The sequence below is a fragment of the Fimicolochytrium jonesii genome (genome assembly GCF_025526975.1).
Source record: "Fimicolochytrium jonesii strain JEL569 chromosome Unknown EV422scaffold_1, whole genome shotgun sequence".
NCBI classification, from domain to species: Eukaryota; Fungi; Chytridiomycota; class Chytridiomycetes; order Spizellomycetales; family Powellomycetaceae; genus Fimicolochytrium; species Fimicolochytrium jonesii.
The window spans coordinates 1,089,494-1,112,480 of NW_026515668.1; the positions used below are offsets into that span (position 1 = coordinate 1,089,494).

Sequence of the window (22,987 nt, forward strand, 5' to 3'; positions counted from 1 at the left end):
GCCTTTTAGGGAAAGCAAGTTTGTCGTTAAATCGGAGTGTGGAACTAACGATGACGTAAACGCGTCGCACTAGATGATACTGTCGAGAGGGGAGGTCAATCATAGCTCTTCAGACGTAGTTAGCGTGCGATCGCAGATCAAACATTGTTGACTGAACTCTCTGAATGAAGGACTATGATGCTTCCTGTATTACTGGGACTAGCTACATCCAGGCTTCTGTTCAGTGAAGCATACCCAGGACGGCTTTGCCTGTCTCTACGATAAGATGCCTTCTAGACACTATATACTCTAGCGCTCAACGCATGGTGACTATCTCCTCGGAAGCCGTTGGGTGGATGGCAACGGTCCTGTCGAAGTCCGCTTTGGTTGCACCTGATGGAAAATGACAGACATATATTAGTAGACTTGAAATAGCACGGAATTGAGATCTGGGTGATGTGAACGCATACCCATATTGAGCGCAACAGCGAAGCCTTGAAGAATTTCATCCGAAGCCTTCCCAACGATGTGCAGCCCAACAACTTTCTCGTCCGGACCTGCACAGATGAGTTTGTACACGGTCGGCTCTTTGTGCTCTGTAACAAATTAAAGTCAGCTACGGGCACAATGCTTTCGTAGTTCCGATAACGGTCGGAGACAGCCTGACGACTTACCGGTGAGCGCAAAATGCATGTTGGTGAACTGATGATGTTCGAGGGGATCCGAGAAAAGGAAGTGAGTGAGACCGAAACATGAGTGACAGGCCAGGTGCACTTACCTTGGATATGTAGATTTTGAGAGCTTTCTCGCCAAACTTCTCCTTGGCCTCGTTCTCGCTCAGTCCGACGCTCCCAGCAGGAGGATGGGAAAAGATCACGGAGGGGATGTTTCTGTAATCGAGTTTGGAATTCGGCTTGTTGCCAAACAGACGGTCGGAAAGCCGACGTCCAGCGGCGATGGCAACTGTCACAAATGTGGATCAACAAAAGCCTCCCAGCTCGAAATCGTAGCGAAATATCACGTACCTGGTGTCAGCATGGCCTTCCCACACACATCTCCGATAGCATAGACACCTTCCTCAGCGGTGTTTTGCCAATCGTCCACTTGAATGTACCCATGGTCATCGGTCTTGATTTTCGTCACATCCAAGTTCAGTGCCTCGGTGTGGGCGTTCCGGCCTACGGCGTATACTATCTCTTCGAATCCGGTGAAGGCGTCCGCGGCAGTCATTTGTCCTTTGATCTCCACTTGGATGTTCAAACTCTTCTTCACATTTGAGCCGGTGTTCTCAATTTTCTTAAGTCGTGACGATTTGACGATCTTCACGCCGGCGTCCTCGTAAGTCTTCATGACCGTCTGACTTTCGATCCAGAAGATATGAGTATGGTACAACAGCCTATGCAAGGTGAATGAAGCCTACCTAATGACCGGATCGAAGGCTCGGAGAAATTCGTCGTGGCGGATGAAGAGAGTTGTATCTGCTCCCAGGGCGTTGAAAATTCCGGCCAACTCGACAGCGATGTATCCACCTCCGACTAATGCAACCTGAAGACGAGGGAGTTCGTCAGTGAAGCCGCCCGAGGGATATTTAGCTTGAGGGGCGACGCCCACCTTCTTGGGTAAATATTCCAGTTGAAAGAAACCATCGCTGATCATGCCAGTCTCTTGAGCACCGGGAATGTCCTGCAAAAGGGCATTACGAATCCACTTCGGCCAAAACAATTGAAACGAGCTGTACTACCTTGGGAATCCAGGCATAGCTGCCTGTAGCAATGAGAACATGCTTGCCCTCGTATTGCTTCCCGGCCACCTCTACAGTCTTCGGGTTGATGAACTTCGCGATCCCATTGATCTTTTCTATACCGTCCTTGTCCAAATTTTTCTCGTAAATCCCGTTCAGGCGCTCAATATACGCATCCCGTTTTTGCTTGACGGTGAGCCAGTTGAAAGGGCGGCCCTCGGTGATATCGAACCCATAACCCTTCACTTCCTTCAGGGCGTCGGCAAAGCTAGCAGTCGTCCACATGATTTTCTTTGGCACACAGCCTGGGGGACGAGTTGAGCTTTCCTCAGCTATGTGGCCCGCGGAAAAGGGTTTGTCCGCAACCGATTCTTACCGACATTAACACAAGTGCCTCCATAACGTCCTGTCGAAGATGAGGATGAGACCTTGTTCGCGACCCGGAGAGTGGACGGAGGCGACGCACCTGACTCAACTATTGCAACCTTTGCCCCATAGGAAGCGGCCCTCCTCGCCGAAGCAATGCCTCCAGAACCCGCGCCGATCACCAGATAATCGTAGATCTTCTTTGTAGCCATTGTGACGGTACTCTAAGTTAGACGACTTCGTTGAGTCCACGCTCGTCCTTTTATGCTTTAGACTTAGGTAAACTGCCGTCCCGATTTCCAGTGCGTCAGGAAAGACGCCAAAGGCATTCGTAGTGTGCTTCTCGGAGCCTGCCCGTGACGTGATCGCCCCACGCGAACACTCCGACGAGCCGCCCTAATTTTGACGGGTTTCCCACTGCGCATGCATCCCTGCGGTTTCCGTATTTCTCGAAAGGGTGGCAATGGCACACTACGAAAGCGACTTTGAACCGCTCGATGCAGAGATTCCGGGCAAACATGCTCAGGGAGCACAGTCATCCGTGCGAGTGTTTGGATTGAGAGGTTCGGAGTCTGATATCTATGCTCCATACAAGACGTCCAAGGTACATTCCCGGACTGGTGAGTGCGTTTCACAGTGGTTGATGATGATGAACTTCACTCTCAAGCGACTTGCTGTCTCTCAGAACCTCCCGCGCTTTCGAATAACGAGCAGAAAAGAGCCGCATCCGGTGAGCTCCGAAACGAAAGCCTTTACAGCTAGGTGCCTTCACAGCTGGCCAGTTTGGGAAAGGAAACTTACATTGCATTGTAGGAAAGAAGCGGCGGAAACATGTAGAAAAGCCAGTGGCCCGGGCGCCAGCAGTAGCTACGTCGTCGCGATCAACAGTCCCCACCAACTTCGACGACATTGCCAAGCTGGTCGCTGTCATCGATGAACAGCGAGTGACTATCGCGAAACTGAAAGATGAGCTGCGAACGTCTAGAATCGTAAGTTGCGAGGCACACCCGTCATGACTACAATAGGTGGCTCACATGCCGCACTCTCATTTAGGTGGCTCAAAGGCAGGAGAAAGCTATTCAGCAGTTGAACAAGGATCAGAATGACTTCCCCAGGCTGTACAGCCACCTGAACACGGAGATTCGTGGACTGAAGGTGAGATGTCATTCTGCCATACGATCCGTCGTGCGTCTCTTCTGATGTTTCCCGTGGCACATCGTGTTCAGCTCGAAAAACGGCGGGACCGAGCAAATTTCGAGCAGCTATCGCATAATGCACAGAGTCAGGTTGCCGAGAACGTGCGCCTGAGGGCGCTGGTACAGAAACTCCAGTCAGAGAACAGAGATCTCAAGGACAGAAGGAAAGCATCAGTGGCGAATGAGGAAGTACTAGATACCCCGGTTGCAGTCAATAGCAAAGGCGATCGAAAACCGACGCAGCAGGTACATAGCCTCAAATATATGGGAACGGCCTCACACCAATGTTTTGACCTCCCCTTGCACGTAGAAGGCCGTGTACGGAACTCAAAGACTACCATCAAAGCCTCAACCAGTTTTGAAGGCTAAAAGTGAGCAGAATGGTAAAGCCGCTCCAGCGACAACCCAAGCTGCAAAACCGGCACCGAAAGGCCCGAAGGACCCGTCTGCATACGAGGAGGACTTTGATGACGAGGAACCAAGTGATGAGGGGGACGGGTACGATGATGACTTTGCGAGCGAAACAGGTTCAGCGCATTCCGGCTCCGACTTGGCTTCTTCATTCATGGCATCGTCGCCGTCGAGGAAGAGCATACCACTGGGAACCGTGCGCTGAAGTGTTCGAGAGGGGTCATGTAGGCCATATGTCACAAGGAAGCCGTTCAACAATGTCGGCGCGACGGGGAGGGGCCGCAGATATGCTCCTGAAGAGACGACAACCAGCTGATGTTATCGCTGGATTGGGCCGAAGCTTTGATGGAAATGGAACAACGAGTATCTCCGGCCTGCTCGATGGACATCTGCTTCAGCGCTGACGCATAGATTGTAAAATACGTACATATTATTGGGTAGTAGATGTTCGTTGTGCGCTGTCCGCTGTTCGAACACCGTTTCAATTGGATTCCGTCCTCCCGACGGTCAATGGACATGTTTGTGTTGCAAGGACAGTGTATGCTACTCCCTTACTGTAGACCGATGTCCCAGGTCCGAAGCTCGAGCATTCCGAGCGACAGCATAATGTGCGTGTAAATCTTGCTCCTTGTCATGGTCTATTTGAGATCTGCATGAAGCTGTTCTCGTTCTCTATACAGTTCTTCTACCCACTTCCGTACTGTTGGGTGACGGAACTTCCCTTCTGTAGAAGCGTAGAACGTATCCAGCTTCATGTTATGCCCTATTTGAGGACCCACCTGTGAGCCTAGTGGTATGTAAACACATATGAAACGCATACGACACTCACGCTTCTCGTATTCGAAGGCCTGAACAATCATCTCAAACTTGTCCAGGTCTTTCACATATAGTGCCTCCTCTGTTGTCGCCTCTTCATACTCTGTCCACAAGCTTCTAATCTCCAAGGCTTCCGGTGATGAATCCAGGTGCCTAACTACCTCGTCCATGCCCTCCTTCTCCAGCCTGAATTTCTCCTCTTTGCTTACGCCGCTGTGTGGCGTTATGTCCCCTGCTATCGATTCCGCAAGATCGTGCACTATCGCCATCTTGATGCATTTCGTTCGGTCAAGCGACTTATCGTTTATCAAGAGTGCCAGGACACCCTAAACGCGCCGCCCATACGATAGGTTCGATCGGTGAGGAAGTGTGCCGACCTCGAGGTTGAGAAACCGCCTAGTGTCGGGCTCTGAAGACTCTGACGGAGCGTTAAACATACCATCCTATGCATATGGTCGCTTATGGACTCTGCGTCGCCAATTTTGTTGTCCACCCATCCTGTCCGTTTGGTCCGCTGCATGTCGGTCAAGAACTCCTAAGTCATGGGGTTCCGTCCCCACGGGACTCTCAACAACGAAGGCACATACCTTCAGGTTCTCAATGACGTGAAGGAAACGCAGAACTCCCGCCGGGGTAGACATTGCACCGCCGCAAATGTTGTAGGGCGAATAAGGCTGTGAAAAGAAGGTTAAGTGAAATACAGTGAACGGGGGTCGGTGTCAGCCCTACAGACTTGGTCTGAAATGAAACCGAGTCGGACACCGCAATGGCCTTACCTGAGCAAATTGCGTTGCAGTAAGGAGCTCAGTATACTGTTGGTGGTTTTCCGAGTAAGACTTGAGCGGAAATGTCCAGAAGGGGAGGAAGAAGGGCATCGGCTGCCCCCAGCTCCGCCAGTTCAAGACGCGAAGGGCCTTCACGCGAAGTCGAAGACGACGTTGCGCAGGACGCAGCATTGGTGGCAGCCCAGGACCCGCAGAATGCGGAAGTACCAGGGACTGTCGGAGAGGCAGCGCAAGGCGCTTCTGTCGCGGAAAGTACAGGGTCGACTGAAGCGCGATCGCAACCCGACCTTGCTTCGGATGGTTCGGGCCCATTAGCGACGACGACATCATTCAGCGTCATAGCACCGACAGATGCGCCCGCTGTGGGGGCGGACACCTCGCAGGAAAGCTTGGCGAAAGATGTAGATCCCTCAGCGAACCCCGAAGCAGCGCTCTCACCTGCTGCCGCTCCGAGTGCGCTTGTCACAGAACCAACGCCGACGCAGCCAGAGACTGACAAGCCCGAGGTCGACGACTTGCCGGGAGCTGAGGACAAACGACACCATGATAGCCTGTATCTAGCGATGGAGTTGGAGTATGATGAAACATGGCAAGACATTGCAGATATGAGTTCGTTGGGTCCTTTCCGATCAGAGTACGAGAAAATGCACCGAGCGGTGCTCAAATCGCGAAGCAATATCGAGAAGATGTATGGCCAATACGAAACATCGTATCGGGAGTACTGTGTCAACCTGGTGCAGACGCAAGAGGCGAAAGAATCTTCCATACAAGATCAGCATATGATTAAGTCACTTCGCACACAGATCACAAAAGCGGAGGAGACGGTGGAGGCGAGCATGAAACTGGAGGAGTCCTTCAAGGAAGAGTTGCGGCAGCTGAAGATCGAAGTTGGCAATCTGAACGCAACTATGCAGCAAGGGGTGGGACTCAGTGCCACCCAAGAAAAGACGCTTCAGGAGCTCATACAAGCGAAAGAGCAGTCCACCAAGGAATTGGAAGAGGAGCTCGAGAAGATCGTCCACCTGCGGAATAGCATAGCCGATGTCTCCGAACGAATCAAAATGGCAGACCAGCAAAAGCGCGAACTCGAACGCGAGATCTACGAACTTCGTGACAGGAGCGCATCGAAGAAAGCTGAAATCGATGCCGAGCTTCGGATAAAAGAGAAACTGGAACGAGATTTGCGCGAGTTGCGGGTGGTTGTCGGTGTGAAGTTGCAGGAAGTGAGGGGAAAGCAAGACGCGGTAAACCGTGCCACGGATGATATTACCATAATCGAGTCTCAAATCCGAACTCAGAGGCAGATGACCGAGAAGCTGGTCAAAGATGAAGAAGCGCTGAACATCCGAATGGACGCGTTGCAGATCGAAGCGAACGAGCAGATGGAGCTCACATCGGATTTGATGGAGCAGAATGTCTTGATGGCGAGCGAGCTGCGGCGGCGGGAAGGCCAGTTGGAGAAGAACCTGAGCGAGGTCAGGAAAGTGGCCAAAATCAAGGACGCGCTAGTGAAGAAGCTGCAAGCCTGTGAGGAGCAAAAACTGGAAGCCGAGCTTGAGCGTAAAGACATTCGGTTGGAATGCGAAGGGAAACTCGACACTATCGAGGCCACCAAGCGTCAAATCGACGTGCACAAGAAAGCAATGGACGATTTGACGAGAGAGCGAGACTTGATTGAGAATAACTTCCACAAGGCGCAATCCGAGCTCAATGCTCACGAGCGCATGATCCTGCTCTGCAAGCAGACTCGGCATAACATCGAGCTTGACATTGCACGCTACAATCGCGAATGCACCGATCAGACAAAGACCATCAAAATGCTACAAGCAGAGCGGGATGGGTACATTGCAGAGTCCATCAAACTGCAAACTGCATGCGTTGCGGGCTTCCAGGAAATTAAGAGCAAGGAGGTGGAGCTCTTCGATTACAAAAAGCGCACGAGCCAGGCAGACACGAAGCTCAAACACCAGCAGAACTTGTACGAGGCTGTGCAGAGCGATAGAAACCTGCACAGCAAACATCTTATTGAAGCACAGGCAGAGATAGCCAAAATGAAGCGGAGGTTGAAAATTATGAATTTCCAAATCAACGGCTTCAAAGAAGATATCAACTCGAAACAGCAGGCTCTCACCGCCGAAGCAGCAGAGCATGCAAAGCTGCAAAAAGATATCGAGATCATATCGGAGGAGATCGCGACTTTGCAGCATCAGAATGATCTCGGCCAGGCCTACATCCGATCACAGAGCGCCGAGGCCAACAAGCTCAACCAGTTTGTGAAGGAAGCGGAAATGGAGCGATCGCGGCAAGAAAACGCACTGAAGATTCTCGTAACGGAGCGCGACAACCTGAGCAACCAACTGATCAAACAGAACGGGGAGCTAGAGAAAGCCTATGACGCACTGAAGTTACGGCAGGCATCCCTTCTGTGCAGTGAAAGGCACTTTGCGGCGCATATTGAGAAGATCTCTGAGCTCCGCCGGGAGATATCGAGACTCAGGCGAGAAAAAGCTGGCCTGGATCTTGAATCTTCTGCTCACCTTAACACGCAGGAAACTGCCCGTCACCTCGAAACCGACCTCCTCACGCAGCAGATGCGGATCAAAGCCCTCGAAGACCAGCTCAAACACCGCATCAACGTCCACCGCTGGCGCAAACTCGAGGGCAAAAACCCAAAAGTCTTCGATATGATCCTACTCCTGCAATCCTTGCAAAAGAAGCTTATCATGAAGTCTCAGGAGGAAAATGACAAGGAGAAGCTGATACACAGCAAAGAGATGCTGTACCTGTACCTCAAAACACTGCTTGCCAAGCAAGTCGGCCCCGAAGCCCTCGAGCAGATTTCAGAGTACCAACAGATCCTAAAAGATAAAAACATGCAGTTCAGACACATGGGCACCGAGCTGAACATGTACCAAGCGCAACTGCGAGAATATCGATACGAGATTTCCCAGTTCGACAAAACCATGCAAGTGCTCAAGTCACAATACTTGGTGGAGCATCGGGATCGAGGGATGAATAACAGTCCTGTGGGGAAGAAGAAGATCAGAGCCGCGGTGGGAAGTGGGAAGTTCCCCAACGGGCCGCCTCCACCGCTTCTGCCGTCGATGGATAGGGCCGACGCCAACCGGACGCCTCCGTTGAGGAGTCGAGCGTCGGAGGTGGACGTTGCACCGGAATCGCAAACGAGCGGGCCTGAACCGATGATTGCGGAGCCGGCGGAAAGATCTCTCGCACCGACGGACGATGTCGCATATGGTCAGGCACCACTGGGCGATGACCTTGCACCGCAGGATGAACCCGCTCCGCCGCACGATGATCCGATAGCAGAACAGGCGGAACAGGACCTCCCACTGTTTGCCTCAGAGGATGATGGGCCGAGCTCTGCTGCGAGCCCTGAGGCGCATGATTATGAGAACGATGGGGAGGCGCGGAATGCAGATACGCAGGCGTCCTCGTCGCCGGTAGTTGAGGATGACGACATTGATGCGCCAATACAGCAGCTATCCTGAGACGGGAATATTCTCTCATTCGCGGCAGGCGGGCGATGTCTATAGTGGCCCCGTACCCCTAGTATCTACATACAATTTTGGTGTTCTGTGCTTATATACAAGTCTACAATGATAGTCGCCGTGGCGTTCGGATACTAAGCTGCATACGTGACAGAGAGATATGTCTGGACGAGGATCCATAGCCTGGTGCCTAAACCCTTCTGCGCGTTACTGATGCTACAGCTACATCCGAAAATCGCGCCAGCCTTGCTAAGCACGCAAGCAAGGTTTGTTCACTCCAAAAACATCACCCAATCAGAGCTGCTGTCGTAGCTTGTGAGTCGGACGCGTCTGATGGCACAAGACGCCGCAGTTCATTGAACGCCTTTGAGAAGAACGGGCGAATCTCGTTGATTTCCATCAATCCCAGGTTGTCCATCTACGATTCGAAGTCGTCAGATCAACTCACACTTCCCGTGCGTTCGATCATCCTGAGTACAGGCCGCCCGTTCGTCCGTACCTGTAGATAGTATGGATCGAGTGCTTGCAAACCCTGCCGCGCCTTTCGTTGCCGTGCCTCCCGCAGGTCTTTCAGCAGTGTCCGTACCAGGTCTGCCTGCGGTACATCGTCGCTAGCACTGTGGGATGGGGACAACTATGTCAGGGTTGTTTCCTTATCTCCGATATCCCATGAATGCCTCGACAGTTACCACGCTAATAATAAGTGGGCTGTCTCCATATAACGAAATGGTAGCGCACTGAACTCCTCGTTGGCGTTTTCTTCCTCAATTTTCTCCCGGAGAAACTCTGTAATGAGTATGCACCTAGCTTCAGCCGATGCGGTAGAGAAGTCCATGCCCAGATACACCACCAATCCCCACCTACGTCCATCCAGTTTGGCGGTTGTATCTGACACTTATGCTTCTGCTTCAGCGTTATTGCAAGCCAAACCGGCACATCCTGCTTTATCGGTGGTCTGAAAGGCCCAAAAGATCCCTGTATTATGAGATTCGGTTGGTATCAACAAAAGATTTGTGGTTTTTTTAGTTGCTTGAAAAACGGCGTACATTTATCAGCTGAAGCTGGTCCATCCTCTGCCTCGGTATTATGGATATTGTGTCGCTTTCGGCCAGGAATTCGATCTCAGCAGGCGTGAAAGCGTTGCGCATATTCTTTGGAAGGGCCATAGCGACCGTTGCAGCGCTCCTGGGAGCGGAGTAGGAAGCCGGATGTTTTGTTTCGTTGTTGGGCGCGGCCGGAAAACGTTCTCTGAGCGGAAAGTCAGAGGCGGCTTCAAGTATCGTGTCGTAGAGGGAGACAAGCGGGACTTTCTTCGACAAGACCGGGAGGAGACCTTTCAAGCACTGAGAGAGGCTGCTGAAGCTGATGCATGGACTTGTGTGTATGTGCCTGTGCAAGCCGGGGCTTCTTCTCGGTGGTTGCGGTGGGAAAGGGAAACGTCCGACGCATTGGCCGCGAGAGAGCGAGACTGAGAGAGCGTCCGGACAAGACGGGAGACTTTCCGCTCTTTCCCTCAGACCCGCAAGCACTGTGCCCATACGCTCCTACATGTACACAGCCGCACTGACACACATACAGGAAAAGAAGGTGAGCGGCCGCCTCCTCACACCTGTATGCTCTCTCGGCCACTGGCGGGAGTCGCTAAGCACATAAGTCTTAGCTCCTAAGATTTCGCGGCTCCCAACATCATCACCTAGCGCACAAGCGCGTTTTCTCGGCCCGACCTGCGCTGGCCTTCTGTTAATTCCACTGACTTGCGCCTCACACCCTTGGCCAACCGCATGATATGATCCGGAACGTATCCTCCGTTCGGGCGGTCCAGTTCCAACTTCAGCGAGGAAACGAGAATGGCGGACTCGACAAGGAAAACGCGGTGGTGGGCAGGTCGGCGCCCGCAAAGACTCCCATGCCTGGAAAAATCGGGTTCAGGACGCCTTCACGCACGGGCTTGACCGCCAAGAAGACTACAAACACTGTCATTTTGGATAAGGAGAACACGCCGTTCGCAGAGCCGACTGCGACGAAGGGTGCGCATCGCGCGTTGAAGACACCTGCTGCTAAAGGTTGGGACTTGTACGGCGTGTGCCGCGTATGATGTCTCACGATCGCGGCTCTGACCTCTTTGATGTACGCAGTCCTCGTCGCTTCTACAGCGCTCCAAGGCAAATCAGTGAATGTGCGACAAGCCAAGAAGCCTCTGGACACAGCAGCCAAGAAAGAGATCAAGCACATATCGCTCGTCACTTCGAAAACACCCAGCCAAGCAACCACGACCCGTCCCTTCCTTCAGCAAAAGCCCATCAATACCCCGCACACGCACGCATATAGAGATTCATACAAAACGCCCCTCAACCACCCTCTCAAGTATTCTGCTTTCGAAACGCCAGATGGATCGCAGAAATCTCTTGAAAAGTCGGAGAAAATTAGAGAAGCGAGACGGGCGTCGGTTAGGAGGTCTTCTGCTCAGAAATCCTCGGTGAAGAATGAAGCGGGAAAGAGCGGTGTGAGCGAGCCTCCGGCTCCGGTGATTGCGAAGGAGGAAGAGGATGTAGAGGTTGAGTATATGCCGCCTGTGTCGAAAGGTAAAAGCAGCATTACCGCTTTTGAAACGTCTTTATCGTACATGTGCATTGACGACCGTGCGTCTTTCAGCACTTCCATTTGTGCCCCACCCGGACCTGATCGTGGACCACAAAGTCCTCACTACCCCCGTGTTAGACGTGCCTTGGAACGCAATCCCTCCCGGCCCGGACCTGCCAGAGTTCATCCCGCCAGACTTTGGTGCTTTCTCGCCGCCTTCTGTTGCTTTTGGTGCGTCACTACTGTGAAAATTATTCATGCCCGGCTGATGCTAAACTCTCGTTCCTCATTAGACCTGCCCAACGCCGACGATATACCCTGGTTGGAACTGCCTGACGAAGATGATTTTGGACTGCGCGATGAAGTTTTCCTTGAACTCAAACCTTTGAGTGCGTGAGCTGCATATAAAGTCACTTCCCGGTCTCCCACTGTAATACCCCCTGTATATGCAAACTGTACAAAGTCCTCGCGCGCACATATCCTGCCCGTGGACTGGAATACGCGCCATTCATTTGGTTCCGCCGTTCTGCTGTGTAAATAATTCGTAAATGCCATACTGTAAGGTGACTCGGACGGTGACTCTCCCATGATTGGACCACCAAGCGTATGCGGCATTTGCATTAGATGTTGAAAATTGACACGATGTACATTATAGTCTATGGCAGCGCGAGCAGTCCGTAGTACTCCAGATCCTCTATGTGAGAGGAGGGGTGTCAGTAGCGCAGTAACCATAATCTCAGCAGCAGGTATCCACCGTACCTTCTTCCTTCTTCTTCGTGTCCTCCTCCTTCCGCTTCTTCTTTTGCGGTGGGGCTGACCTGAACGCAATCGGCTTGCCTGTCTAGAAACCCCGTCACATTAGCTCCACGAGCCCCAACAACTCCACCGGACCCCTCATCCCAACCAACCTTCTTAATGACCGGCGCCCTCGCCCTCTCCAACGCCCTCTGCACCCTCTCCTCCTGCAGCAACCTCTGCGCCTCCATCTTCTCCTCCCGCAGCCTCTGCCTGCGTTCCTTATCCTTCATCTTCTCCGCCTGCTCGACCTTATCCGGGGGCATCATCTCGATCGTCTCAAACAGGCTCTCGAGGCGGTTCTCGATCGCGGTCAACATGGTGAGCGTCGAGAAGGTGGCTTCGTTGTCGCCGATACAGCGGCGGTAGACCTCTTTGACTTTTTGGTGCAGCTCTTCGAGGAGTTTCTCTTGGGATTCGCCGCCCATCGTGCCGGACGAGAACATTCTGGGGGTGAGGAGGATGAGGAGGGGATTTGCATGAGGGTTGACGAGTATGTGGGATACATACTTGGCTCGTTCTTCGAGCATCTGGGCTTTATGTTCCTCTCGACCTATCGCGGCGTTCAAGAAATCGATCTGTTGTTTCAGACTCTGTGTTTCCTGGTCCCTGTATTGCCACAAAACCCAAATCAGCCCACGCCCATCCGGTATCTTTTCTTTTTGGCACGGCCGACTGCCCGTTCCATTCCCCTCATCCCTAAAACCTACATCCTCGCCTCAGTATCCACGATTTTCTGCTTCAACTCCTCCAACGTCTCCTCCGTCTCCTGACAGTTCTGGATCAGCGCCAGATTGTTCTCCTCGAGCTCCGCAAAGATGTCCAGCAATTGCTGCGGGGTTTTGAAGTACAGGGAGGGTTCGTCGTCCGCGGTGTCGGTGGAGGATTGTTGTTGCTGTTGTTGCTGTTGCGGCTGTTGCGCCTCGTCGTCGTCGGCAGCGGTGATGTCGGAGTCGGAGTCGGGGTCGGCGCTGGGTTTGGAGTGGGGTTTGGTGGGGGCGTGTTTTGAGCGGGTGCTTTTGGTGCGACGCGGTTCTGTGTGTGGTACGTCCTTAGTGGTCTGTGCAGACTCGACGCTCCCCAAGTACGTGGCCAGAGATCTTACTTGAGTTGGAGGCGACACTCCCATCGTCATCCCTTCCGTCCGTCGATGTGCTGGTTTTCAACTCCTACAAACAAACAAACAAGGTCAATATCCCATCCATCTCTCCACCCACCAACCAATCCTAAACGTCAACATCCCGCCAACCAACCTTCGCCCCTTCCTTGTGCTCCTCGAACCACTCCCTCGGCGTAACCTTATCCAAGAACTCCTTATAGCGCTGCAGATCCTTCAGCTGATCCTCGTTTTTCGACATGTCGCTGCGGATGCTCATGATCTGCATGTTGAGTTTTTTGATTTCTTGAATTTTCTCCAGCTTCGCTTTGGTTTCTTGTTCGGCTCTGTTGGAGGGGGGGGGGGGGGGGGGGGGGGAGCAAAGTGGGTCGTGAGTAAAGGTGAGGAAAAGGGGAGGGATGGGGGAAAGGGATTTGTTACTTTTTGATAGCTTCGACGGAATTCTTGTCGTTTTCCTTCAAGAAAGCGTCGAATTTGGCCGCGTCTTCTTCGAGCGCTTTTTCGTCGTCCAGGAGTTTCTGCTCTTCGGCCTGGGCAATCTCCTCCAGTTTTCGCATCTCCTCCCGCTTTACACCCAAAGCGTATTGCACGAGAAACATTTCACGCTTTTTGGCGATGAAGTCATGCAGGTTTTCTTTCCCGAAATGTCGGTCGACTGGGGGTGTGCGGATGTGCGCAAATGGTTAGATTAATCCTCATGCATCAAGGCTCATCGTCTCACATGGCGACAACGATGTTGGGATACAGAGAGCGAGGCTCGCTTTGCTCGCAATAGATCCAACCGTCTAGAGTAAGTGAGGAGAGTATTGCGCATTTTGGCGCAATGAAACTCGCTCCGTTCGCGCTCCCAGGAGGGTGCGACCTCAAGCATCCTCGCACCTCCGTACAGTAAATCTTCCGAAAACCCACCTCTAGCCTGCCGGTTCGTCAACACCTTATCCGAATCCCGCTTTTTCAGCCGCTCGTAGAACGCAATATCATCCTCCTCCTCGGCCAGGAGCTCCTTGAAATTCTTGCGTTTGACCATGGACTTTTCGTAAATGTGCAGCTTGCGCATCTGGGCTTTGGCCTATATCACAGGGGACGGTATTTAGCATCTTGTAAGAGGTCTGCAAATGTAAAGGGGAGTTTTCCCCAACCTCCTGCTTCTGTCTCCTCTCATCCTCCCTCAGGGCAAACACCTCCACATCAGATGGCATGTGAAACGGGTTGGCCGTTTCGCCCGATGATCCTCGACTGTCATTCGTGTTTGCGGTGCTTGCTCTTGCACCGGCCGTGTTCAAGTCAGTCTTCGAGTGAGGAACCGATGTGATGCTGGGGAGTTTGAGCAGCTTGCTCCGCGGCGATGCTATGGGGATGTAATGAACTATTGGTAAACACATAGGCAAATCGCATGTGGAGAGTGGCAGACAATGTCTTACGTGTTATCGGGACTCGACGCTTATGTCCAGACGGGCTGCTGCTCTACGAAACGAACCGATAGGATATAAGAACGGTTCCTCCCCATATCTCACCAACGGAACCAAACATACCGTTGGATTGTGATGCCCCTTCCATATTTGCGCTGTCGCTACGGATGTCATTGAGTGATACTTCTGGTCACCTCCCAACCCTCAGAGCGTTCGCATGCAGTCCAAATGCCGCCACCGTCAATGCGGAGATTGAGGAATGTGGCTTGGTGCGGTCGATGACTCACGCGTCTCTCTGTTGGGGCGTACCATGAGCCGAGTGGGTGGTGTGGGTGTCTGTCTCCCCCCAAAAGATGGCCCGCCCATTAACCCCTCCCTCGGAGTCCCTCATGCAAGTCCTAATGCGTGTCTTGTGGGAAGGAAGCCGCCCGCACCAGCGGGAATTCATGCTAATAGCGACATTCTCATACGGCGCGTCGCATCAACAATCCCCCCTCCCGCAAGCCTTGCAGGGAGACCCTCGCATTACCTTCTTCAAGCCTATTGGATTCTGTCGCCCGTAGGAGTTGGAGAAGAGCCGTTCCAAAAAAGTTATATGGTAGATCCCACGACAAAGCCGCAAGGAATGTTGTCGGTAGCAGAGATCTCCACGTACCCGGTGGGCAAGGTGCCCGGCCAGGGTGCAAAAGTTGAAGCCTACCTTCGCAAGTCGCTGCAGGAGCGAATCATGTTCATCGACGGTGCCATGGGAACAATGATTCAGCGATACAGGTTCTCCGAACAGGATTTCAGGACGGAACGGTTCAAGGACCACCCGAAGGACTTCTTGAAGGGCAATAACGACTTGCTGTCCATCACCCAGCCCAAAGCAATTTACGAGATCCACTGCAAATACCTGGAGTCCGGGTCGGACATGATTGAGACAAACACCTTCTCCTCGACATCGATCGCACAGGCCGATTATCTGATGCAGGACCTCGTTTACGAGATGAACATCGAGTCGGCGAGATTAGCAAAGAAGGCTTGCGAGGAGTACACGAAGAAGGATCCCTCAAAGCCACGTTTCGTCGCGGGTGCCATCGGTCCCACAAATCAAACGTTATCCATCTCTCCGTCAGTCGAGAACCCGTCATATCGTGCGACAACCTTCGATGCCATGGTGGCTGCCTACGCCGAGCAGGTGCGAGGTCTACTGGATGGTGGCTCTGATGTCTTGCTGGTTGAGACGATTTTCGACACATTGAACGCTAAAGCCGCGCTATACGCCATCGACGTGGTGTTTGAGGAAGATGGGTACGACAGGGTTCCCATCCTGGTGTCTGGAACGATTGTTGACCAATCTGGACGTACGCTGTCTGGTCAGACCGGAGAGGCTTTCATTGCCTCCGTCGGTCACAGTGATCCATTGGCCATCGGACTCAACTGCGCTTTGGGTGCCGACCAAATGTTGCCATTCCTGCAAAACATCTCCAAGAACAACCCCACTTTCATTATCTGTTATCCCAACGCCGGTCTTCCCAACACCTTCGGAGAGTACGACCAATCACCTGCGGACATGGCAGAGCAGGTTCGACCGTTCGCCGAGTTGGGACTTCTGAACATCGTTGGAGGATGTTGTGGTACCACCCCCGACCACATCAAAGCGATCGCAGACATGTGTAAAGGATACGCACCCCGTGTGCCGCCCACGATAGATCCGGAAACGTTGATCGTATCCGGTCTCGAGACACTGAAGATTAACAAGGAAACTGGATTCGTTAACATCGGAGAGAGATGTAACGTCTCCGGTTCCCGAGTGTTTGCAAAGAAGATCTTGAACGGAGCATACGAGGAAGCCCTCGCCATCGGACGAGCCCAAGTCGAAGCCGGAGCGCAGGTCATCGACATCAACATGGATGAAGGTCTCTTGGACGGCAAAGTCGCCATCGCAAAGTTCCTTAACTACATCGCCTCCGAGCCCGACATTGCAAAAGTCCCCATCATGGTCGACTCGTCGAATTTCGAGGTCGTCCTCGCCGGTCTCAAATGCGTGCAGGGGAAATGTATCGTCAACTCGATCAGTTTGAAAGAAGGTGAAGCCGATTTCATCAAAAAGGCGAAAATCGTTAAGCGCTTCGGTGCCGCTGTCGTCGTTATGGCGTTCGATGAGACCGGTCAGGCCGTCGAAGCGCAGCGCAAGTACGAGATTTGCGCGCGGTCGTATAAGATCCTGACGGAGGTTTGTGGGTTCAAGGGGTGTGAGATTATCTTCGACCCCAATATCCTGACTATCGCGACGGGAATGGAGGAGCATAACCACTACGCTGTGGAGTTTATTGAATCCAACCGCTTGATCAAGGCCAACCTCCCCGGTGCCAAGATCAGCGGAGGTGTCTCCAACCTGTCGTTCTCCTTCCGTGGAAAGGAGGTACTCCGTCAGGCCATGCACAGTGTGTTTCTGTACCACGCCATCAAGGCCGGGATGGACATGGGTATCGTCAACGCTGGTTTCCTGACCATCTACGACGATATCCCCAAAGACCTTTTGGAAATTTGCGAGAACGCCATCTGGAATAGGGACCCCGAGGTGACCGAGAAGCTTCTCGCCTATGCCGAGACGCACGGAAAGGACTCGACAAAGTCCGCTGCTGAGGCTGAGGAGTGGCGCAAGGAAGACGTGGAGCAGAGGTTGAAATACGCGTTGGTCAAGGGGATCACCAAACACATCATCGAAGACACCGAGGAGGCCCGGCTGAACAAGGAACGGTACCCGCGACCACTGAACGTCATCGAAGGCCCCCTCATGGCCGGCATGTCCGTCGTCGGAGAACTCTTCGGCGCCGGCAAGATGTTCTTGCCGCAAGTCATCAAATCCGCGCGTGTGATGAAGAGCGCCGTGGCGCATCTGATCCCGTTCATGGAGGAGGAGCGGCTGGCCAACCTGGCTGCGGGCGGGATCGACGACAGCGATCCGAATGCGGCGTATAACGGGACGGTTGTCCTGGCGACTGTGAAGGGTGATGTGCACGATATTGGCAAGAATATTGTTGGGGTTGTGTTGGGATGCAATAACTATAAGATTATTGATTTGGGCGTTATGACGCCTTGTGATAAGATTTTGGACGCTGCGATCAAGGAGCGCGCGGATGTGATTGGGTTGAGTGGGTTGATTACGCCTAGTTTGGACGAGATGGTGTACGTCGCCAAGGAAATGGAGAGGAAAGGATTGAAGGTTTGTAACGAGCGATGGGTGAGCTGTCATAGCAGAACTCTATGCTAAAGTGTGCTATGCGTACAGATCCCTCTCCTGATCGGCGGTGCCACAACATCCAAAATGCACACCGCCGTAAAGATCGCCCCCCGCTACTCCGAACCCGCCGTGCACGTCCTCGACGCCTCGCGGTCCGTCGTCGTAGTGTCCAACCTCCTCGACGGCAAGGTCCGTGAAGACTTTGTCGACGACATTGCAGACGAATACGAGGACCTGCGTGCCGAGCACTACGAAGGGCTGAAGGATCGGCGGTACCTGACCCTCGACGAGGCGATGAAGAAGCGGGCAAAGATCACCTGGGACCAGGCCACCGTGCCATGCAAGCCCAAGTTCTACGGAAGCAAGTCGTTCAAGGAATACGACATAAAGTCGCTGATCCCATATATCGACTGGAACCCCTTCTTCCAGACATGGCAGCTGCGTGGAAAGTACCCCAACCGTGGGTTCCCCAAGATCTTCAACGACGAAACCGTCGGCGAGGAAGCAAAGAAGCTGCACGACGACGCCATGGAGATGCTAAACACCATCGTCGAAGAGAAGATCCTCTCCGCGCGTGCCATCATCGGGTTCTGGCCCGCAGCGTCGATAGGCGAGGACATTGAGATCTTCTCCGACGACAAGAACCTTAACACACCGGTCGCGACATTCTACGGGCTCCGTCAACAAGCCGAGAAGGACGCAGATAACGACGAGCCATACTACTCCCTCTCCGACTTCATCGCGCCCAAAACAACCAAGATTCTCGACCACGTGGGCGCATTCGCCGTATCCTGCGGGTTCGGCGTCGACGAGAAATGCGTCGAGTACGAGAAACAGCACGACGATTACAGCATCATCATGCTCAAAGCCCTCGCGGACCGTCTCACCGAGGCCCTGGCGGAGGTCGTGCATGCGGATATCCGGAAGAACTGGTGGGGATATGCGCCGGAGGAGGATCTGTCCCCGGAAGAGATGCTGCAGGTCAAGTACCAGGGCATTCGGCCGGCGCCGGGGTACCCCACGCAGCCTGACCATACGGAGAAGGAGACGATGTGGAAGTTGATGGAGATTGAGAAGGAGACGGGGATTGGGTTAACTGAGTCTCTGGTGAGTAGGATGAGCCAGTGTATTTTATCACCGCCTTCGACTGGGATCTAGATTCTGATGATGTCCTCTCTCCCTCCTCATCCACACAGGCCATGACACCAGCAGCCTCCGTTTCCGCCATCCTCTTTGGCCACAAGGACGCCAAATACTTTGCCGTCGGCAAAATCGCAAAAGATCAAATCAACGCATATGCCGCGCGAAAGAGCATGGAGGTGCATACCCTTGAACGGTGGCTTAACTCGAACTTGTCGTATGATGCGGAGTAGGGGATTTGACTTGACGTTAAGGTGTAGATTTCGGTAGTTTTGGTCCCTTTATTTGGGATAGACTCGGTCCCCTCTCTTTCCTTATTTTGATGACGGGCTTTTCATGTATTTAATGCTTTTTAGTTGATCGATTGGATGAAGATATTAGCTGCGTATACTGCACATAATGGGTGGATAACGTACGGCGGAAGGGTGAAAGGTGGTAAAGAGAGGTTTGTGCACGGCAGGCCAACCCCGCATACGCCGCGTGGAGAGGATGGGAAAGGTTCACATGTTTTTCGCTGGTCATATGCTACCAATTTCGTCAAGGAATATCAAGATTGACCAATTTTCGTGAGGAAGATGCTACCAATTTCGTCAAGATCATCTTCTATTCGCAATCGGGTCAGAAAGCTCGAATCCCGTTTCTCTATCTATGCAACGTTGCGGGGAAACACGCTTCACGGGATGCCATTCCAAAAATTATGTGAAAGCTAGATGAGGGAGAGTCTAAACACCGCTCTCATAGTTTACGTGGGAATTCTAGACCGTAATGCTCCGACAAATAATCGATGACCCCGGGTGTTGATGTGAGAACGTTGAAAGTTTTCTTTTCTGCAATCACAGACGTTTGATGAGTCGATTTGTGATCATTTGCCTGGTGCTCTTTCGAAGTCCTCTCGCGATTTTCCGCCACATACCTGCTTTGCTCATCGAGGAATCCAGCATATACATAAGATGGTGATGAAGGATGAAATGCGCTGACCCATACCCCGTGCTCAACCTCACAAACTTCTGCACGGCCTCAATCGGGGTATGCTCGTACCCCGCAAACAACGCTGGATTCTCCAACAGCCCTCTCGCGGCCATCACACCGTCAACTCCCGTGTAGTCAACGATCCGGTCGGCATCGGTGAGCGAGAACACGTCTCCGTTGGCGAGGACGGGCATCGAGGGGCTGGCGTGCTCCTTGACCAGCTTAATGGCATCCAGCGAGACGGGCTCGGACGATTTCTGATGTCGTGTGCGGCCATGCACCGTGACCCAGTCGACGCCAACGGATTCTGCCCTGCGCACAAACTCGACCGTCTTGCGTGGGTCGCGGTGTACACGGATCTTGATGGAACAAGGTAACCCACCCCCCGTCGTGCTGCCGTTGCCGGCCTCACACCCATTCGTCCGCGCTTTGACCTGCCGCACCATCTCCCGCACAAGCTCCGGTTGCTCCATCAGGTAACTCCCGATCTTCTCCTGCACGGCCCATTTTTGCGGACATCCGCAGTTGAGATCCACGCCGTTGGCGTACGGCGCGACAAGCTCCGCGGCATCGGCTAGATCGCCTGGTGTCGAGGAGGCGAACTGGATGACGACGGGGTCGTCGGCTTTGTTGGTGCGGTATTCGTGGTCGCGGGATATTTGGGAGTGCTTGTAAACGTCGGCGAGGATCATGGGTGTGTAGGCGATATCCACTCCATAGCTGTATGTGGGGCGGAACAAAAGGACGTGAGACAGAAAGATCTTCGATTTCAACGTACCCAAACTATCCCATCGGCGATTACCCACCCTCGCACCAACTCCCTGAATGGCAGCTTGCTGTATCGGACCATAGGCGCGCATATCGTCACATAAGGCCGCTCCGGCCTCCTCTTTGCGTCGTGAATATACTCCAAAGCCGACCTTCTCTGTGTCGGTAACTCAGTCATATCATCAGATTTATGCCCTTCTTCCTCCTCGTAATGGCCTTTGACGAAGCTTGGGCTGTCGTTGAAAGCTGCGTCGTCGCCGTCAACATCTTTGCGGGAGTATTTCAAGTCGGGAAGGGTTTGGTGGACAACCATTTGGGGTTTGCTCTTTGTTGGGCTCAAACGTGAAGTGGCAGCTGAAGAAAGCTCTACCGGCGGCGCAGGTGTTTTCTATTCGAGGGAAAGGAAGAAATTGTATATTGCAGCTGTTTTGAGCGTCGGAGGGCTTGGGAAGGAAATTGGGCATTGGGTTTGCCCCACAGAAACCGGAGGCTCCGAAAAAAGTCTCAAACGGCGTTCGACGATTTCCAACGGTCGACACACACCGCCATTGCACCGCACATCGTAGACATCACATAAACACCCTTACGGACCTCGTCGAAATATCTAGACTTCCCAAGGTGGAAGGGAGCCATTTCCGACCGGCAGCGAGAAATATCCATACAAGAACAGCACACCACTTAACGCCATCCCTCATCCCGCAAGATGGGTCTCTCATTCTCATCCTGCCTACGAGGCCACGATGACGAGCCCGGAACCCATCCGCACCAGGTTTGCTATCAGCCTGGAGCCGCTATTCATTTGTCCTACTTATTTCTGCACACAAATTCACTCACTCTATGTTCTCCACATAGCCAACAGAACGCACGCCATTGCTTCCGCCCGTGTATGAGTCCGAGGAACAGCCTCGGTAGGTCAATGTTTGATGTTATCCGGGGATATGCGGGCTGGACTTTCTCAAGTGACGTATTCTCTTCTTTCGTGTGGTAGGTCGCCAATGGACGAAGAGGCACAGGCGCGGTTAGAAGAAGAGGAAGAGCTGAAGAGGATAGTGCAACGGACTGCAGAGTGAGTGGGGGCGACGGAACGGATGGTGCGAATCGTCGACAAGAGGACCGTGGGACTCACTAGTGTCTACGTTTATCCGAACTTACAGCAACCTCATTGATATATCCGCAACACGGATACTGGACCCGATTCCGCCGGACCTTGCTGCCGAGCGGGCTGCGAAATACAGGTATCGTTTCTCATCTCAGCAACGTTCTCCAGTTTCAGAATCAAGAACAACACCTTCGCCTTTAGATCAATACTCGCTGAAATCGGCCCTCAACTCCGTCCCTTCCTCCCCGCCTCCAAACCCGCCTCCTCCTTCTCATCCAGCCCGCTTCCCCGCCCACACACCTTCGAACTCCTCCAAGGCAGCGGTCTAACAAAACGCAGGAAGGAACTCATGGCCGAGGCCGAACGGGTGCTGGTGCCGCCGTTCAAGGAGATTAGGATTAAGCCTGTGGGGGATATTTGGGTGCCGTTGATGCCGGGAGGGCCGCCGTCGGTTGCGGGAAATGCGACGTCGCCGGCTGCGGGTGGGGCAAATGGGGGTGCGAATGGAGCGGGGGCTGCGACGGGTTCGGGGCCGTCGACACCAGGGTCCGGGCCGGCTTCCTGATGGGGATTCCATTAGACCGTTAGTGGTTGTTGGGCCGGGGGAAGATCTTTCATCGAGATAGCGCGAGGAAATCTCTCGGGCTTATCGTCGATGAGCACATCTTTAATGCAAGAAGGGCGAGGGGATATTTGTATTATAGTGAACCGCGCAGCGAGATGGCCCGCGGTGGAGGCAAGGATTGCCGATGGCTTTTTTTGGTGTAGGATAACAGTGTATATAAGTTCTCGAAGCTCTTCCATAGTCCTAGACTCAAGGGAGAATCCGCATCCCCAACGGAACGTCTCATCCGAATATCAACGCGGTAGTCTCCCCGCCGGGTTATGAATTTTATTTACATTCGAAGAGGACCAAACCCGCCGGTTGCATACAAAAAAAAAAGGGGAAGTTGGACCGTCGTTCATTACAGGAATGAAACCGAGGCATCCCTCCTCCACTCAAACAAAGGGGAATTGGGATACTCTCTTCGTAGACTAGGAGGGCGTGGGGGTTTTCAAAAAGATAGTATGGCAAAAA

At 53.1% G+C, this 22,987-nt stretch overlaps 10 protein-coding genes across 10 annotated transcripts; 5 read left to right on the top strand and 5 right to left on the bottom strand.

Annotated features, from left to right (window-relative positions):
- Window positions 1–54: 54 nt before the first annotated feature.
- Window positions 55–2,423, bottom strand: EV422DRAFT_17442 (uncharacterized protein). The gene is made up of 10 exons (XM_053065108.1): window positions 2,187–2,423; window positions 2,097–2,126; window positions 1,721–2,025; window positions 1,591–1,662; window positions 1,400–1,524; window positions 1,005–1,339; window positions 758–942; window positions 654–681; window positions 450–575; window positions 55–372 (listed from the first exon to the last, which is right to left on the bottom strand). Exons 1-10 carry the CDS (start codon window positions 2,296–2,298, stop codon window positions 296–298), a joined length of 1,395 nt encoding a protein of 464 aa, XP_052930167.1. The 5' UTR covers window positions 2,299–2,423; the 3' UTR covers window positions 55–295.
- An 11-nt stretch (window positions 2,424–2,434) lies between these two features.
- On the top strand, window positions 2,435–4,018 carry EV422DRAFT_17594 (uncharacterized protein). Its single transcript, XM_053065120.1, has 6 exons — window positions 2,435–2,706; window positions 2,772–2,816; window positions 2,900–3,075; window positions 3,140–3,241; window positions 3,313–3,528; window positions 3,593–4,018. Exons 1-6 carry the CDS (start codon window positions 2,550–2,552, stop codon window positions 3,896–3,898), a joined length of 1,002 nt encoding a protein of 333 aa, XP_052930168.1. The 5' UTR covers window positions 2,435–2,549; the 3' UTR covers window positions 3,899–4,018.
- A 313-nt stretch (window positions 4,019–4,331) lies between these two features.
- Window positions 4,332–5,150, bottom strand: EV422DRAFT_549521 (HD domain-containing protein; the record flags this gene model as incomplete). The annotated part of the gene is made up of 4 exons (XM_053071715.1): window positions 4,332–4,456; window positions 4,523–4,835; window positions 4,949–5,023; window positions 5,097–5,150. The coding sequence occupies 4 exons, from the start codon at window positions 5,148–5,150 to the stop codon at window positions 4,332–4,334; spliced, it is 567 nt and encodes a 188-aa protein (XP_052930169.1).
- EV422DRAFT_17575 (uncharacterized protein) lies at window positions 5,068–9,241 on the top strand. Its single transcript, XM_053065117.1, has one exon. The coding sequence runs from the start codon at window positions 5,357–5,359 to the stop codon at window positions 8,801–8,803; it is 3,447 nt and encodes a 1,148-aa protein (XP_052930170.1). The 5' UTR covers window positions 5,068–5,356; the 3' UTR covers window positions 8,804–9,241.
- EV422DRAFT_549522 (DNA replication complex GINS protein PSF2) lies at window positions 9,090–9,969 on the bottom strand (the record flags this gene model as incomplete). Its single annotated transcript, XM_053071716.1, has 5 exons — window positions 9,090–9,221; window positions 9,303–9,420; window positions 9,493–9,589; window positions 9,664–9,778; window positions 9,850–9,969. 5 exons carry the CDS (start codon window positions 9,967–9,969, stop codon window positions 9,090–9,092), a joined length of 582 nt encoding a protein of 193 aa, XP_052930171.1.
- A 496-nt stretch (window positions 9,970–10,465) lies between these two features.
- Window positions 10,466–12,002, top strand: EV422DRAFT_17578 (uncharacterized protein). Its single transcript, XM_053065119.1, has 4 exons — window positions 10,466–10,866; window positions 10,939–11,385; window positions 11,456–11,614; window positions 11,677–12,002. Exons 1-4 carry the CDS (start codon window positions 10,590–10,592, stop codon window positions 11,778–11,780), a joined length of 987 nt encoding a protein of 328 aa, XP_052930172.1. The 5' UTR covers window positions 10,466–10,589; the 3' UTR covers window positions 11,781–12,002.
- On the bottom strand, window positions 11,963–14,919 carry EV422DRAFT_17462 (uncharacterized protein). The gene is made up of 12 exons (XM_053065109.1): window positions 14,828–14,919; window positions 14,717–14,759; window positions 14,435–14,643; window positions 14,205–14,364; window positions 13,716–13,950; window positions 13,432–13,621; window positions 13,284–13,347; window positions 12,889–13,213; window positions 12,689–12,787; window positions 12,292–12,625; window positions 12,143–12,224; window positions 11,963–12,077 (listed from the first exon to the last, which is right to left on the bottom strand). Exons 1-12 carry the CDS (start codon window positions 14,876–14,878, stop codon window positions 12,040–12,042), a joined length of 1,830 nt encoding a protein of 609 aa, XP_052930173.1. The 5' UTR covers window positions 14,879–14,919; the 3' UTR covers window positions 11,963–12,039.
- Window positions 14,920–15,152: 233 nt separating this feature from the next.
- EV422DRAFT_511924 (5-methyltetrahydrofolate-homocysteine methyltransferase) lies at window positions 15,153–19,151 on the top strand. Its single transcript, XM_053069048.1, has 2 exons — window positions 15,153–17,915; window positions 17,982–19,151. Exons 1-2 carry the CDS (start codon window positions 15,300–15,302, stop codon window positions 19,089–19,091), a joined length of 3,726 nt encoding a protein of 1,241 aa, XP_052930174.1. The 5' UTR covers window positions 15,153–15,299; the 3' UTR covers window positions 19,092–19,151.
- Window positions 19,152–19,808: 657 nt separating this feature from the next.
- On the bottom strand, window positions 19,809–20,988 carry EV422DRAFT_491240 (uncharacterized protein; the record flags this gene model as incomplete). Its single annotated transcript, XM_053067514.1, has 3 exons — window positions 19,809–19,900; window positions 19,987–20,762; window positions 20,849–20,988. The coding sequence occupies 3 exons, from the start codon at window positions 20,986–20,988 to the stop codon at window positions 19,809–19,811; spliced, it is 1,008 nt and encodes a 335-aa protein (XP_052930175.1).
- A 709-nt stretch (window positions 20,989–21,697) lies between these two features.
- Window positions 21,698–22,759, top strand: EV422DRAFT_511933 (uncharacterized protein). Its single transcript, XM_053069049.1, has 3 exons — window positions 21,698–21,876; window positions 21,965–22,045; window positions 22,111–22,759. Exons 1-3 carry the CDS (start codon window positions 21,734–21,736, stop codon window positions 22,472–22,474), a joined length of 588 nt encoding a protein of 195 aa, XP_052930176.1. The 5' UTR covers window positions 21,698–21,733; the 3' UTR covers window positions 22,475–22,759.
- Window positions 22,760–22,987: the final 228 nt, after the last annotated feature.

Bases quoted from the DNA above. Each gene is read 5' to 3' on its own strand.
- EV422DRAFT_17442 (XM_053065108.1), bottom strand. From the start codon at position 2,298: ATGGCTACAAAGAAGATCTACGATTATCTGGTGATCGGCGCGGGTTCT. The intron at 1,340-1,399 runs GTAGGCTTCATT...CTGGATCGAAAG, and splicing joins GCCTTCGATCCGGTCATTAG to TCAGACGGTCATGAAGACTT. The intron at 373-449 runs GTATGCGTTCAC...ATTTTCCATCAG, and splicing joins CGCTGTTGCGCTCAATATGG to GTGCAACCAAAGCGGACTTC.
- EV422DRAFT_17594 (XM_053065120.1), top strand. From the start codon at position 2,550: ATGGCACACTACGAAAGCGACTTTGAACCGCTCGATGCAGAGATTCCG. The intron at 2,817-2,899 runs GTGAGCTCCGAA...ATTGCATTGTAG, and splicing joins GCAGAAAAGAGCCGCATCCG to GAAAGAAGCGGCGGAAACAT. The intron at 3,242-3,312 runs GTGAGATGTCAT...CATCGTGTTCAG, and splicing joins CGGAGATTCGTGGACTGAAG to CTCGAAAAACGGCGGGACCG.
- EV422DRAFT_17575 (XM_053065117.1), top strand. From the start codon at position 5,357: ATGTCCAGAAGGGGAGGAAGAAGGGCATCGGCTGCCCCCAGCTCCGCC.
- EV422DRAFT_17578 (XM_053065119.1), top strand. From the start codon at position 10,590: ATGATCCGGAACGTATCCTCCGTTCGGGCGGTCCAGTTCCAACTTCAG. The intron at 11,386-11,455 runs GTAAAAGCAGCA...TGCGTCTTTCAG, and splicing joins TATGCCGCCTGTGTCGAAAG to CACTTCCATTTGTGCCCCAC. The intron at 11,615-11,676 runs GTGCGTCACTAC...GTTCCTCATTAG, and splicing joins GCCGCCTTCTGTTGCTTTTG to ACCTGCCCAACGCCGACGAT.
- EV422DRAFT_17462 (XM_053065109.1), bottom strand. From the start codon at position 14,878: ATGACATCCGTAGCGACAGCGCAAATATGGAAGGGGCATCACAATCCA. The intron at 14,760-14,827 runs GTATGTTTGGTT...TTCGTTTCGTAG, and splicing joins AGGGGCATCACAATCCAACG to AGCAGCAGCCCGTCTGGACA. The intron at 14,365-14,434 runs GTTGGGGAAAAC...CCTGTGATATAG, and splicing joins AGAGGAGACAGAAGCAGGAG to GCCAAAGCCCAGATGCGCAA.
- EV422DRAFT_511924 (XM_053069048.1), top strand. From the start codon at position 15,300: ATGGTAGATCCCACGACAAAGCCGCAAGGAATGTTGTCGGTAGCAGAG. The intron at 17,916-17,981 runs GTTTGTAACGAG...CTATGCGTACAG, and splicing joins TGGAGAGGAAAGGATTGAAG to ATCCCTCTCCTGATCGGCGG.
- EV422DRAFT_511933 (XM_053069049.1), top strand. From the start codon at position 21,734: ATGTTATCCGGGGATATGCGGGCTGGACTTTCTCAAGTGACGTATTCT. The intron at 21,877-21,964 runs GTGAGTGGGGGC...CCGAACTTACAG, and splicing joins ATAGTGCAACGGACTGCAGA to CAACCTCATTGATATATCCG. The intron at 22,046-22,110 runs GTATCGTTTCTC...CTTCGCCTTTAG, and splicing joins GAGCGGGCTGCGAAATACAG to ATCAATACTCGCTGAAATCG.